The sequence below is a fragment of the Eurytemora carolleeae genome, unplaced genomic scaffold, assembly GCF_000591075.1.
Source record: "Eurytemora carolleeae unplaced genomic scaffold, Eaff_2.0 scaffold630, whole genome shotgun sequence".
In the NCBI taxonomy this organism is placed as follows: domain Eukaryota; kingdom Metazoa; phylum Arthropoda; class Copepoda; order Calanoida; family Temoridae; genus Eurytemora; species Eurytemora carolleeae.
The window spans coordinates 139,472-155,102 of NW_019396665.1; the positions used below are offsets into that span (position 1 = coordinate 139,472).

The following is a 15,631-nucleotide window of genomic DNA, read 5'->3' on the forward strand; positions in this document are numbered from 1 at the left end:
TACAGTACAGTACAGTACAGTACAGTACAGTACAGTACAGTACAGTACAGTACAGTGCAGTACAGTAGAGCAGAGTACAGTACAGTACAGTAAAGAACAGTACAGTAAAGTACAAAACAGTACAAGTACAAATATTATTCATCGTTTTTCCATTTCAAGCTTCTAATCAATCACGTTCACTTACCAACTTAATCTTTGAACTGCATTTGTTAGTTTTCTTTTAAAGCTATCATCTAAACATTGCACAATGATTGTTTTAGCCTCCAAGGGAAGACGACCGTAATGGAATTCTTCTCGGATACAGTGTACGTTATGGAGAGCTGAATTCGGAACATCTTACCAAGAAAACTGTCAGGCAAGCAATTATCAAATTGGGTATTTAACTCTACAATGAATACTGTTAGTTGTGAACTTATCTTCTTTGGAAGTTATGAAGTTAATCTTGGGATATTTTCTCCTAGGAAATTTATCCATTTGGGAAGTTATCCACTTGAGAAGTTATCAAATGTGGAAGTCATCTACTAAGGAAGATAACCACTTGGGAAGTTATCTATTTCGGAAATTATCCAATTTGGAAGTTATCTACCAAGGGCCTTATCTACTTGGGAATTTATATACTCGGGAAGTTATCAAATGTGGAATTTATTTACTAAGGAAGATAACCACTTGGGAAGTAATATATTTGGGAAATTATCCAATTGGGAAGTTATCAACTTAGGGAATTTATATACTAGTTATAAAATGTGGAATTCCATTACTATGGAAGATACCAATTGGGAAGTTATCTATTAGGGAAATTATCCGAATGGGAAGTTATCTTCCAAGGAAGTTATCTACTTGGGAAGTCATCTTTATTTGAAAAGTTACCAACCTAAGAAGTATATTAACTTGGGAAGTTATTTACTTGGGAAGTTATGTACTTGGGAATATAGCTACTAAGGACATAATCTACTTACGAAGTTTTATCTACTTAGTTATTTATCTTCTTGGAAAGTTATTTAATTGGAAAGTTATCTACTGGGAAAGTTATCTACTGGGAAAGTTATCTACTGGGAAAGTTATCAACTTGAGAAGTAATCTTTTTAAAATATATTTTATTTTCAAACTGTCCATTACTTTCATGTTTAATTTATAACTTAAAATGCTAAAAAATGTATATTCTAGTTTTTTTTCTAAATAAATGGATTTAGATAAACAGATAAACGAAGAGTAGGGTGTATACACTACAGATATATACTAGGATATTATCTAGTTAATTAGATTCAGCCTGGCTAATTAAATCAACAAATCAACCAAGGGGCAAATGGACAAACAAATATATAAACAGTAGAACCAAAGATTCTACTTTTAGATAAATATATGCATGAAAATATCCATCTATCTAGCTATATATCTATCTATATAATTTACCTTTATTTATATCTATTATTTCAGCTAACTATCTAACAATCTAAAAGTAGTTATAAAGATAGAAAGATGCATGGTTACAGAGAGAGAGAGACATATAGATATATAGATAGATAGACACAAGGTTATAATGCAAGGAAAGTTATTTCAGAGGTGTACGCTTCTTTTGTACTGCAGTGTACTGTCTCTGGGCAGTAATATAAACACAGGACAGATCTCGAAGCCGGACATGGAATCCATCTTTAACATAAAAAATCAATGAAATATTCTGGTCATAGGAAAATATTATGTGAATTATCAAAATTATCAAAATGTAATGCTTTTAGCCTTCTCGGATACTAAACGAACACTGGTGCATCTATTCTTGTTTACAAATTCCGCCCAGAGAGAACTGGTTTCAATATGTACGCAGAGTGTATACGCAACTGCAATTAACTTTCCTTGCATTATAACCTTGGATAGACAGATAGATAAGTATAGTTTGATAGATGATCTATATGCAGGAGTGTGTCAACTACAGAATTGAGACTCTCAGGCTTAGTTCCCTTCACCAAGTATCAAGTAATGGTGAACGCTTTCAATAGGTTTATATCCATAGTTCAATACCGATCATTAAATGGTGATTTCCGTAGTTCAATACCGATTAATACAATAGTGATATCCATAGTTAAATACCGATCATAAAATAGTGATTTCCGAAGTTTAATACAGATCATTAAATAGTGAAATTCATTGTTCAATACCGATCATACAATAGTGATCTCTGTAGTTCAATACCGATCATACAATAGTGTTCTTCATAGTTCAATACTGATCATACAATAGTGTTCATCATAGTTCAATACAGAGCATACAATAGTGTTCATCATAGTTCAATACAGAGCATACAATAGTGTTCTTCATAGTTCAATACTGATCATACAATAGTGTTCATCATAGTTCAATACTGATCATACAATAGGGTTCCCCGTACTCCGTAGTAAATGCCGATCATACAATATTGCTCTCCGTAGTTCAATACTGATCATAAAAAAGTGAGCATACATTTATGTAAATAAAACGCAAAACGAATGTAAAACTACTGTAAAATTAGACTATTTTTCATGAAATTTTGTTTATAATAGCCAAACAAGAACTAAAATTGGACTCAATCCACAATAAAGCAGTTTACAGTCTATAAAAAGTTATTTGACACAATTTTGGTCCACATTTCTTGGTTATGTGAGGACTACCCTCGACTGCGGATTTTTAAACATGTATTTAACTGCAAAGTAATTACACTGTTTATTTTACTCTTGACATAAATAACGTATTGTTTAGAAAATGAATTAAACTTTAAATTGGAATTCAAGTTGTTCTTCCCTCTGAGTTCGCAATTTAAGAAGAGGTTTCAGAACCGGGTTTCATAAGTGTGTTAAGGCTATTTGGTAGATATGATTATGTTTTTAAAATTATCTATAAATAATCTTGTCTGCATTCACACAACATGTTTTGACCCATCTAAGGGCCTCTAGACGCATATAATTTCTGTTTAGGTAGGTGTAAAGTTTTACAATATTTAAAGAAACGCTCTAACTTTGAGCATAAAAAATAACATTTATGACTTTAGTCTTTTTTTTCTGCAGGTTTTGTATTTCTTATCCTTAAATAGCCCTGAAGATAGATGTTTTCTGATTGGTCGTGTACTCCCGTTGTACACAATAGAACTTGTTGTATCCAATTGAGAATATTCTAGCCTTTAATAGATCTTTGTACTCCCGTTGTATACAATAGAACTTGTTGTATCAAATTGAGAATATTCTAGCCTTTAATAGATCTTTGTACTCCAGTTGTACACAATAGAACTTGTTGTATCCAATTGAGAATATTCTAGCCTTTAATAGATCTTTGTACTCTCTGATCACTGCGCTTAATAAATGATCCATTTCTAGTGAAATTAACGTTGATTGAAAACAAACGAATGGAGGTTTTGTGCAATGATATGTTTCAAAAGTTTCCAGCGCCGGTGTTTTGCACAGAGTTAAAGTTGAAGACAAATTTGTTTAATTAGAGAAGAACATGTTCACATTTTGTATAAATATTATGTAGATTAGTCAGGCAATTTATACCAAGGATTGTTAAACATGAGGATAGAAATAAGAAGTGTTTTGGACATCTGAAATGCAACGTTTCTTTGTACTCACAAACCTTACGATCAGAAGCTTATTTATCACAGCTAGGTCCAAATAGCAGGCATGTACCTTAGTAGCTTATTTGATCGGACGGGCCAGGTCCAAATATTAAGCATGTACTATGCAGTTCGCAGCTTATCTATAAAGGCTGGTTCATAAAATGTCAACTAGCAAAATTGTCAAATGGGAAATTGTCAACTGGCAAAATAATCACAAGAAAAATGTTCACAAGGCAGACTTGTTAACTGGCAAAGTGTCCCATGTTCCCAACGTTGTCTCATGGTAAAATTGTTACATGGCTAAGAATTATGCCTGGCAAATTGTCTGTGGTAACTAGGTACCTGGCAAATTGTCTGTGGGAACTAGGTACCTGGCAAATTTTCTGTGGGAACTAGGTACCTGGCAAATTGTCTGTGGGAACTAGGTACCTGGCAAATTGTCTGTGGGAACTAGGTACCTGGCAATTTGTCTGTGGGAACTAGGTACCTGGCAACTAACCACTGGCAAAGTACTTAACACAATGTTAGATACTTTACCAGCGGAAAGTTGCCATGTGAAAATTTTGCCAAGTGACAAAGTTGCCAGGCAACGATTTGCCAGTTGACACTATCACATGTGACAAAGTTGCCAGGTAACCATTTTGCCAGATAAACTTTGCTAGGTGACAATTTGCTAATTGAAGATTTTGCCAGCTTACCATTTTGCCAGTTGACCATTTTGCCGGTTGACAATTGGCCAGTTAACAATTTTGGCAGTTGACAAATTTGGCAGTTGACAATTTGCCAGGTAAAATTTTGCCAGCTAAAAATTTTCCAGTTGACAATTTTGCCAGGTAAACTTGCCAGGTGACAATTTGCCAGTTGACGATTTTTCCAGTTGACCTTTTGCCAGTTGACCATTTTGATAATTGACTATTTTGTTAGTTGACAATTTTGCCAGTTGTCAATTTGCCAGTTAACAATTTGCTAGGTGACAATTTTTCCAGTGGACAATATGCAAGGTGACAATTTTTCCAGTTGACAATTTGCCAGTTGAAAACGGGCCAGGTAAAATATCAGACTTGTACTGTACATCCAGTAGTTTATTTACATAGTCAGTTGTGTACGGTATTAGTACCTTTAACGGGCCAAGTACTGTACAGTAACACAAAATACATGCTGGTGCTTGTATATACAAGTATAATTACTGATGTAAAACATGCACTATCTACAAATTCAATTTTTCGAACTTTAGATTTTCAATCCTTTTCTTCTTTACAGTTAGGCATTTCGGAGGCGGGGTGTTTCCCATTTTCGGTCCCTTGGCTCTACTTTATATTTTGTTATTGTTTGCACACTTTTATCTAATGAAAAAGCCCGAATTTTTATGGAACAATGCCACGCAGACCTAGTTTGTTCTTAGTTTAGGTTTAAAAAAATTATTTGAAAAGAAACACTTTAATCAAAAGTTGGTCGATTTTGAAATCAATCAGAAGTATTAATATCATATAATCAAATTGATCTGTATATTTGAACTATGATATTATTATTGTAATATTTTTAAAATCAATCAGAAGTATTAATATCATCTAATCAAATTGATCTGTATATTTGAACTATGATATTATTATTGTAATATTTATAAAATCAATCAGAAGTATTAATATCATCTAATCAAATTGATCTGTATGTTTGAACTATGATATTATTATTGTAATATTTAAAAAAAATATTTTCCAAAATGTGGATTAAGTTTTTAGCTATAGTCCTATTTAAGCTGACTATGGGATACCAATTTCTTAAAAAATATGAAAATGGATCTTGAAATATGATCTTTATTAAATCCAATTTACTCAAAAGTATTGATCTGTTTTGAACTATCCTTCTTCTCTAATATATGGATTACAATTTAAATCCCAATTTCTTAAAAATGTGGATCAAATTTAAACTATGGATCTCCTAGTATTGGGGCAGGACCTACATCTTCCAGAAGCATCATCAGTACACATGAAGCAGGTAGAATTTTTAAACAGTCTAGAGGTGATCATCTCCTCACCCCCGTCAAGGGCGGCCAGGAAAAAATTGTGTTGAGTTGTGCTTTTTCAGTTTTTACAAGATTCATATGAAAATACATTAAAAATTAGCTATTAATTTGCTTGCTTAGGAGTTTCTAGATATTTTTAAAAAATTCAAATCATTTAACCAAATTTTAGAGGCCAACTTATTTTTGAAAAGCCTTTTTTCTTTTACATTTTGCTCAATTATCTCATAAAAGAAATAAATATGTGCTACAAGCAGAAATTTTCGAATTCATATATCTTTGCTAACTGATGTTGTAAGCATTTGAAATTTCAAATTTAGATCAATTGATCAACAGAATTCATTACGTCAACTTAGTAAATCAGAGTTTGTGGCGAAGACTCAATTGTTTTTTTTTCTGTACTTTTCTCACAAAGAGGGGGGAAAATGTGTTCAGAAATGGGGGGGGGGTATGATTTTTTAACAAAATATTTACTCCTGAATATAAATATTTCAGTCCCTGGTTCTCCCCCGGAAGAGGTGAGATGTGAACCCGTATCTCCTTCTCTGCTCTCCATATCCTGGAAACCACCAGTTCAGGTTAGTTAGCTAGTAGGACAAGGAATGGTTAGATATATGTCAATGGATGATTCACAACGGTTCCCTTAATGTTTTCTCTGATGTTAGTTATACCTATATATAATCATATGATTGATATATGATTTTTAGAAATCAGCCAACCGGAGGTTTGTGCGTTAAAACCTAAAAAAACGATAAAAAAACTATTAAAAAAAAATACAAACAAGTTTAAAAACAATTTTTCGGACTCAGCATTGCAAGAAAAATAACAACATGAAATGTTTGAAATATATTTTTCAAGTTGGAAATTCAACGTATGCAGACATATTTTACATAATAAGAGATTTTTAAGCTTTAATTAAAGTACAACTATTCGCTAAGTAACTCCATAGAATTAATGTCGCTTTCTAATCCACAGTTTTCAGGTTCTCACTGTAGTAAACAATTTACACTTAGACCTAAAAGATTTTTTTAATGACTTTTTTACAGTAAAAATTAAATAATTTCACAGCAGATTTCAGATAATGTTTAACTATTTTTTTAGTTTTGAGGCATTTTTATATTACCCCTTTGCAGCTAAAATCAATTGATGAACAGGGTCTAACACTGGTAGAACAAGCAGAACGAAAACTATAATAATGCAAATTTTGTATCTACCGCTAATTTATCTGAATTTTGAAATGCTGTGATCTCTTGAAACATAAATCTTGATTTAAAATTGGGGTTTTAAAGTCCGAACCATAGATAAATAACAATACAGATAGAACACTAGATGTTGTCTTTTCAAAATTAATTGGGTTTTTCGTTCATAACAACCCTGCCGCGTTGAATGACAAGACAGACAGAGAGCATGCGCACAACTTCTTTTGGCTTCCGCCTCAGGGTTATGGTGAATGAATTACGACATCTAGTGTTCTATCTGTATTGTTATTAATCTATGGTCCGAAATATATAAATCTTAAAGGACAGCAAACTGTAGAAAGATTTACTAAACTATATCTAAATAATTCCTTTACTCTATCTCCTTTAAAGGGACTGTTTTCGTAATTTCTTGTGATCTTTCATGTTAAGTTGGCAATGCCCGATTTACAAGCGTTGTTTGATCAAGGTTAAATTAAATATCAATGTTTTTGCTTCTTTAAATTGACTATTTTCATTTTCGGTTTTTCTGCAAAGTTACTTGTGCATTTGTTGCTTTTAAGAAACAATGGAGAAACTCGCAGAAATAAACACAGAAATATGATGGTATTTTCTGCATTTTTGATAAGATTAAGGTTGTAAATCGGGTATTGTAATCTTTGCATGGAGGGTCACTTGAAATAACGCTTACAGTTCCTTTCAACCATTAAATCCTAATTTTAAAACTTGTTTCACGGAATTCCGGGCTGAGAAATAAATACAAATTATTTAAAGGGATTGACTAAAACTCAATTCACAATTTTTTCAAACATTAAGAAACAGTTTAAAATTTATTGGTGTTTTTTATCTGCGATATTAATATACCAATTAAGGGATTTTACTCGAGTTTTCCGCTCCGACCAACCAATCAATTATTCATGGAACATCAGATGCAAAGAATTTATATCAATCGATTTCGAAATTTGGTTTTGCATATACCCCTCTTTGATCTTTAGCTACCCTTCCCTTCGAAAGTTTTTTTTTGTATGTTTTTTCTTCGGCTTTCTCGTAGTCGTGTAGAAAAATAATGGTCATCAAAAATTAAAATTAAATATCTTTAAACACATTTTAATTGCAGGAAGATAAAATTAGAGTAAACAATAATCAATAAGAAATCGGAATTGTGTAATAAGCCCAGACGCCGAAATTAAAAAATTTAAGCCGCGGCTCAAATTTGGTTGGTTCCACTTAAATTGTAATCAATGTTTAAGCGGATTTTTGCGGATTTGAGACGCGGCTCAAATTTACTAAATTCGGACACTGGCCAGTTACAATTTTAAAGTTTTTGACTCTTACTGTCGGCCCCTCACAGAATACTAATTTCGGATAAAATTAATAGTAAAAAATTTCAGACCTAAGAAGGAAAAAATGTTTGTTTTAATACTTTTCTATAAATTTCTTGTAAAGAAGTTTGTGTTTATTGTATTTGTGTTGTGTAAAGCAGGAGAATTGTGCGGTGTGATGTGCTGGGAATAAAAATGAAAAAACTCTTTCAGATTTATGTTCTTTAGACATGGCTCAGGATATATTATTACATTTTGTAAAGTAGTTTTGTTAATTTCACCCCATTACAGATCAAATCTTAAATGTTTTTAACGCCTCTTTCTGAATTATAATTGCTTTTCAGGAGAGTTTGTTCGTAAAATTAGAAATAGAGTAGCTAAGAGGTCACAAAATTGTACTAGTAATGTCCCTTAAAGAAAATGGGTCTTTGCCACAAACTCAAATTTCTATTTCATATATCTTTATAACCTGGTGGTGTAAACCTTTAATTTTCAAATTAAGATTTTTTGATAAATACAAATTCATAGTTTGAAATATAAAAGGTCTAAAAAATTAGGTTGAAAATATATTAAGATTAAAAAATCGTCAGTTTTGACTTACTATAAAATATAAAACGAAATCAAATAAAGGTTTAAAGTATTATAAATCAAAGGCCGAATTCAAAGAATTTGAGAGGCGTCTCAAATATGGTTGGTTCCAGTTAAAATTGTATTCAATGTTTCAAGATGTAAGCCGGCGTTCAATTGAAATAGGTTTTTGGCGGATTTGGGACGCGGTTCAAATTGGTTAAATTCAAACTCTGGCTTACAATCATGAAAGCATATGGAATTATTAATATTATAATTTCCCCAACAATAAACCTCAATTTTTCATTTAATCTTCAAGAATCTATTACCCCCTCCCCCACAGGGTAGAATCCTGAATTGGTGTATATATATTTGGTAAAATATATGTTTGTGTTTAAAATTGTAAAATGTGTAAAACTGTTGTGTTTAGAATATGAATGGAATAGTCCTGGGATATTCAGTTACATACAGAAGAGAGAACTTGGTTGGAGGTAACATTATCAAAGAGGAGAGGGGGGGGGGGGTTCAGATCTTGAGGTTTTGGAGAAAGATTCCTGGATCTTAAGTCAAATTTAAGGGTTTCAAATAAAGAAAAAGTTGTCAATGTTCTGACGAAAAAAAATAACCCTGCTTTAAAGTTTTTTTTCATTTTCTTGAAAATAAAAAACAATCATAACTTTCTTTAAATTTAAAAGTTTGTCTGATTTTTGAAAAATTGTCTGGACGCGAAGCACACTGGAATTATGGTTCAATTCAAATGAAATATTAAAAATGTTAAGCTCTAAATTGCTAACTACATGATTGTGAAATTCATAAAACACTAAGAACGTTTCCGCGGGGTCAAAGACTTTGAGCTTCTTAATTGCGCAAACACAATATTTTTTCTTTGGATTTAAATAATAAAAAGTAGGAGCTATACGTGGTGTTAAATCGTAGATTTTAGGGCTGGAAGAACTTGCCAAAACGTTTTGCCACAAGTTCTGTTGATTTTATCCCTATATCTTTACAACCTGTTGTCGTATATCCTTTAAATTATGAATTCTGTATCAAAGGTTTATACCATCAGGTTGCAAAGATATAGAAATAAGAAAAATTTCATTTCTTGCAAAAACTCTTTAAAAGTAAAGTTTTGATGTTACAATCAAAAATTTTCATTCTATTGTATCATTTTGAAGACGAAAATTAATATTTATATTTGCCAAATATTATTATTAACCTGATTTGTTGTTATTGAGACATAAATGTAAACAAGGTGAGACAGTTCCAATTTATCTATTTAACTATCTATCTTTCTTTCTATTTTCTCCACCCTCTCGTGCACCAAATTATAATCTTTTAGCAACGACAAACAAACAAATTGAAAATTTAAAAAAAACTGAATTGACACTTGTGACGTCAGAATACAGCTGTACTGAGAGTGTACAAATTCTACATTGTACTAGAATCTATTTTGTATTGTAACATTTAAATTTTCATTGTCAGTCAAAATATTTGATGATTGTGAAGAAAATCCTCAAATTAAAAAATATATTATCTTGAAGAAGAGTTATGTTTTCCTTTTCCCAGTTGTATTTTCTCAAATGATGAACAATCTTTGAAAACATTTGATATGATTGTTTGTTCCTTTCTTCATGGTCAAGTTGGATTTACAACTTTTTATTACATTAAGGGGGGGGGGGACAACAAAAATATATTTATATTTTTCCTTCACTTTTCTTCAACAAAAACTTGTATATAACTTAATTTTTTAACTTTCTACAATTTAAAAGCCTTAATTTGTATCCTTGTAAATTTATTGTATATTTTTCTATCTAAGACAAAAGAGTACATGTTTCAAACCCTAGTTTTCTAATCTCCATATCTTTTTAACTTATAATGATATAACCAAGATATTTGATCAATTACATATATTGCTTTATGATTGAAAAATCTTCGATATTATGGTGCAGAGATTTAAAAGTTACAGCATGTAATGAAATAATGGGATGGATTTCTTGTAAAATGTATTTCCAGGGATTGTAAGAGTAATTTCCAGCGACTCTGCATGCAAATATGACAACTCTCAATTTACAACAGTTCGCTTAGAAGCTTTGTATGATCAAGTATGAATTATATATCAATGGTTTAGTTTATTTAAACTGTTTAATTTCATTTTTGGTGTCTCTGCAAAGTTGCACATTTCTTTCTTATAGAAAGCAATGGAGAAATTCTCAGAAATAAACACTTTTCGAGTAAAAAAAACGACTAGGGTTTCTAGGGTTCCGTTGTAAATCGAGAATTGCTTTTTTTGCATAGAGAGTCACTTAAAGGGACCGTTCACTTATTTGGGTAATTTCAGGGTAAACTAAACAGCCTATTCGCTCTTGATTGGTAATAGTCTTACTTTTCAAAGACAACTGAGGCCGGAGAAAAAGCCGATTTCTCGTTCAGAATTCGAGCGCAAAGGGCCGGTCCCTCTCTATAGTCACTAATTGATGTTTTTTTCAGTATGTTGTGAATTAAAATAAATTTCGAATATAAAATTAAACTGTAGTACCTGATCGTTAATTGTGAATGTCATTATTTTTTAATTTTTGTTGTTTTTTAAATTTCTTTTTCTAAAATAACACTATTTTATCGCATTCAAAATTGTGTATTGCCTGTGTAAAAAGCTGAATTGAACGCGGCATGACAAATGAAAAGTTGTGCACATACGCGAACAAAATCTATAAAATCTACGAACCAAAATACGAGTAATGATTAATAGATTGTCGTAGAGACGTCGTCTTTGTATACATATTTTGCATGTTTTAATACGAAAAACGTAAATTTCTTGCTAACTCAACTATCAAAAGTTTCATATTTTAGTTCATAATATCGAACACATAATGACATTAAAATATAATAAATTTAAATGTTATTGGGCTGCTGTTACTGAAAAAAACATCAAATAGTGTCTATAGAGAGGGACCGTCCCTTTCCACTCAAATTCTGAACGAAAAATCGGCTTTTTCTCCGGCCACAGTTGTATTTGAAAAGTAAGACTATTGCCAATCAAGAGCGAATAGGCTGTTCAGTTTACCCTGAAATTACCCAAATAAGTGAACGGTCCCTTTAATATTACGCTTACAGTCCCTTTAAGAGTGACTAGTATGAATTTTCAAAATTATCAGAATTTGTATTACGTAAAATATGAGCAACACAAAAATCGTATTGAAAATTGAAGGTTTGGTATTTAGTTTTTCGTTTTTTAGTTTTACCTTTACATATATACTTTTGTTTAAGGAAAAGATGCTATAAAAGAGGTGAAGGTGGGTGGACTATACACATCTATAACTGATTTGGAAACCTATACCAGCTACTATATAAAAGTCGCAGCTTTTACTAAGGTAAAAAATTCTCCTCAAACTTTTATTTTATAATCACGTTATCATTTTATAATAGCGTTATCATTTTATAATCGTGGTATCTTTGCAATTTAATATCAAAGACCTTTGACATTTTTAGGCTTATATAATCTGTTACTTTCTTTTTTGTCAAACTTATTAAATTGCAAATATAAAGTAGATATTTAGATTTTTTAAAAGAAAATACTCCATTTTTCATAAAAGAAATTTTACAAAAATCCGAAAGAAAAACAACATCTCTTGGTGTAAAATTTTTGTCATAAATAGGAAGATATAGCCAATAGAATGTCTATCATAATTCGCTGTAATATTTCAGTTAAGGAAGGAGGGGGGGGGGGGGCACTAAAAAAACATTCTCATGATTTAGGAAGCATTCGGCCAAAATCACCTCAACTACGAAATTTTAGCATTTTGAAAATATTTGCCTAATTTGTTTTTTGGATTTTTAGATATATCAAACAGTTAAAATTTTGTTTCATAGACTTTTTACATCAATCTGCTTTACTGTCAAAATCTCAGTGATTTTGCAATTTTTGTCGAATCTACATATTTTAATCCATTAAAGGGATTGTAAGCATAAATTCAAGCCTTCCTGCCATGCAATAATGGCAATGCCCGATTCTCAATTGTATCCTTAAAACTAAAAGATTTGTATGATCAAGTTATGAAAAAGATTTCACTGTTTATAATTAATTGTAAAAACGGAATATATTCAATTGTTCTTTCTCCACAATATTAATCTGATAAAAATAAAGAGGATCACTTAAGATTAACTTATTCAATTTTTTCCGTTTACTATCTAAAGAACTGTAGATGTAATCATGGAGAAAATACTTCTTTTTTGATAAAGAAAGTTAGAAAGAAAAACAACATCTCGTGGTGTATAATTTGTGACATAAATAGGTAGATATAGCCAATACAATGTCTATCAAACGCTTAATCTTACTGTCACAGGATGAGAGGGGGGTAGGGTCCCAAGAAGCATAAGACCAAACTAGCTCGACTACAAAATGTTAACATTTCAAAAATATTTTCCTAAATGTTGTGACTTGTTTTCAGTCCGAGTAGGGATGTTTCGATATTGTCTTTGAAACAACTAAAAGAACGATCGTTTCTTCGTTTTAGAACAGATAGAACAATTTGAAGCTTATACGCAAAATAGAACAATTTGAAGCTTTTAATACGCAAAATAGAACAATTTGAAGCTTTAAATACGCAAAACGAAATTAAACAACCATAGTTTTGAAACAAAAACGATAGATTCTAAAATTAAAAAAAGTTTTGTTGAAAAACGATTGGTTTGTTTGTTAAAAACGATAGTTTGTTCGTTGAAAATTATCGTTTTGTTTGTGGGAGCTAATTTTTTTGTTGGTTGAAACTGAAACTATATCGTTTATACTTTTCAAATACAAAAAAAATCTTTTTGATAACAATCATCTTTAATTTTTAAAAATACTCGTTTTGTTTGTGGAGAAATCCCACCAATTTGTTTGTCTTCGTAAATTGAATCAACGGAATAAATAACGAAATAACAAACAGAATGTAACATACTAGACCTCCGCTTTAATAATTGTAAGTTTAACCGGATGCAGGCTAAACAGACCGCACTTCAACCTAATTGCACCAGCCTAGCCCTGATGCAGATCTAGGCCGACTATTTTGACCCAGGCCGAATGTACCCCATTGTAGTTGGTGTACCGGGCAGGGCAGTACAAACTAGGACCGTATGGTCGGTTCAGCTCAGATTGAAATGTACATTGTACATGAGTTAAGTAGAGTGTGGTAATGACATTGCATCATTTTCCAGGTTGGGAAAGGTGTCTCCAGTGAAAAACTGATCTGTACAACAGGGCAAGACGGTAAGAACAATTTCAAAAACGATTTTAAAATTTTATAGACAAAAGAAAATATTATTTGATCCAAAGAAAATAGTAACGTCGTTTTAAGTAAAACCACTTATTTTAAATATAAATAGAATTGTATATGGTAAACCTTTAATTACGGGGTTTTTTCCGGAAATTTATACCAAACAAGAAAATCCCATAATTTGTCCAATTCGAGATGATATTTCTTTAATTTAAAAGGTCGTTTAAGATTTCAGAAGAACCCATACAACTGTGGAGAAGGAAGACGACATTTTAACTTTCTAATGTGTTTTTTTATATTGTTATAAAGCAATTGGTTTTACCATTAGATAGACATTCAATTTATCAAAGAAAAAGACTCCGTGTTCATATTACTGCACAATTGCTGTGTTTCATGCTTAATAATGGATTATTCAAAATCACAGTACAGTACACAGTTTTATGGGTCCCACAGTAGGTTTACAATACCTTTAATTTCCTTTTGAAAAATCCATTTTTTAATTCGATCACTCAAAATCAGGCCTATAGTTAATGTTTTATAATTTAGTTCCTTCTGCGCCTGAGGATGTGAAAGCTGTGGTAGTATCAGCTGATTCCATAAAACTGTCATGGCGGCCACCTGCCTGGAGAAATGGAGATATTCTCAGCTATTCTATATTTACTCAAGTAGACAGGGTAAGGGACCAAGGATTACACAGATAGGACATAAAAGGATTATTCCAAGAATCTCAATTTGTTTACATCTAAGCATTCTGCTGTTCTGAGAGAAATGTAAACAAACTCAGTGCTGCTTAACCCAAGTTTTGTGTACATGCTATTCATAGGCTTCAGTGCACTTTTTATGGAACCTTTAAACGCTTGATCGTGATATCCAATGTGGGCATTTTTATTTGAAGATAAATACTTAATTCCTCCATTAATTCAGTGACTTTTTCAAAATTTGTTATTTTCAGCTAAATAGGTCACACATGTCTTTTTTTAAATATTTATTTTTCAAATGTAAAAAAAAAAATTGGGACGAAAAATTAAATAATTAATAATCATTAATTATTTTATTTTCATATCAAATAAAATGTATAAAGAAAAAATTTCCTTGTATTCAATACCTTACAGCTTGACCATTATAGAAAGAAATACTAATAATTTTAATTTTTTAGCAAACCAGTACTACTACTGTAGCAGCAACAGAAACGGAGTTTTTGATCAAAGGAATTTCGTCCAAAAAAAACTTTAAAAACTTTGATTTCAAAAAGATGATTGGAAAATAAATTTTAATATTTATTTTGGACAACTTCTTTCTCAGATCTTCGAGAAAGACAACATTATGAATTCTGGGTTGTTGCTCGAACTGCAATAGGAACCAATCAAATTTATCATTCTATTAGAGAAAATTGTTTCTAAAAAAAGGATTTTTTTTCAAATCTTGGGGAATTGGATATCAAAAGAATGCATGGACTTAAAAAAAGTATAAAGTAACCGGTTTTTAACTGATGGCAATATTATCAAAAATACACCGTAGAAAAATCTAACAATCAATTATAAAGTTTAATTTTTGTTTATCCTTTAAAGTACTGTAATTTTATGTAATTTTATGTGAGCCTACAGTTGAAAAGTTACATGAATCACAGCACAATAGTTCCCTTTTTACAGAATTTAATCGTGGTTTTTCTAACTTAATATATTCCGGATAATTCCTTG

General features: G+C 31.3%; 1 protein-coding gene across 1 annotated transcript in view; it reads left to right on the plus strand.

Annotated features, from left to right (window-relative positions):
* LOC111707094 (Down syndrome cell adhesion molecule-like protein Dscam2) overlaps positions 1 to 15,334 on the plus strand; it is an 87,963-nt gene extending 72,629 nt beyond the window's left edge. Inside the window, exons 41-50 of the mRNA XM_023480094.1 lie at positions 261 to 355; positions 1,911 to 1,991; positions 5,520 to 5,572; positions 6,093 to 6,175; positions 9,113 to 9,173; positions 11,947 to 12,050; positions 13,876 to 13,927; positions 14,481 to 14,608; positions 15,091 to 15,142; positions 15,237 to 15,334. Of these exons, the coding sequence (XP_023335862.1) occupies positions 261 to 355; positions 1,911 to 1,991; positions 5,520 to 5,572; positions 6,093 to 6,175; positions 9,113 to 9,173; positions 11,947 to 12,050; positions 13,876 to 13,927; positions 14,481 to 14,608; positions 15,091 to 15,142; positions 15,237 to 15,334 (807 nt within the window). The remainder of the gene's footprint in view (positions 1 to 260; positions 356 to 1,910; positions 1,992 to 5,519; positions 5,573 to 6,092; positions 6,176 to 9,112; positions 9,174 to 11,946; positions 12,051 to 13,875; positions 13,928 to 14,480; positions 14,609 to 15,090; positions 15,143 to 15,236) is intronic.
* The last annotated feature ends 297 nt before the right edge of the window (positions 15,335 to 15,631 follow it).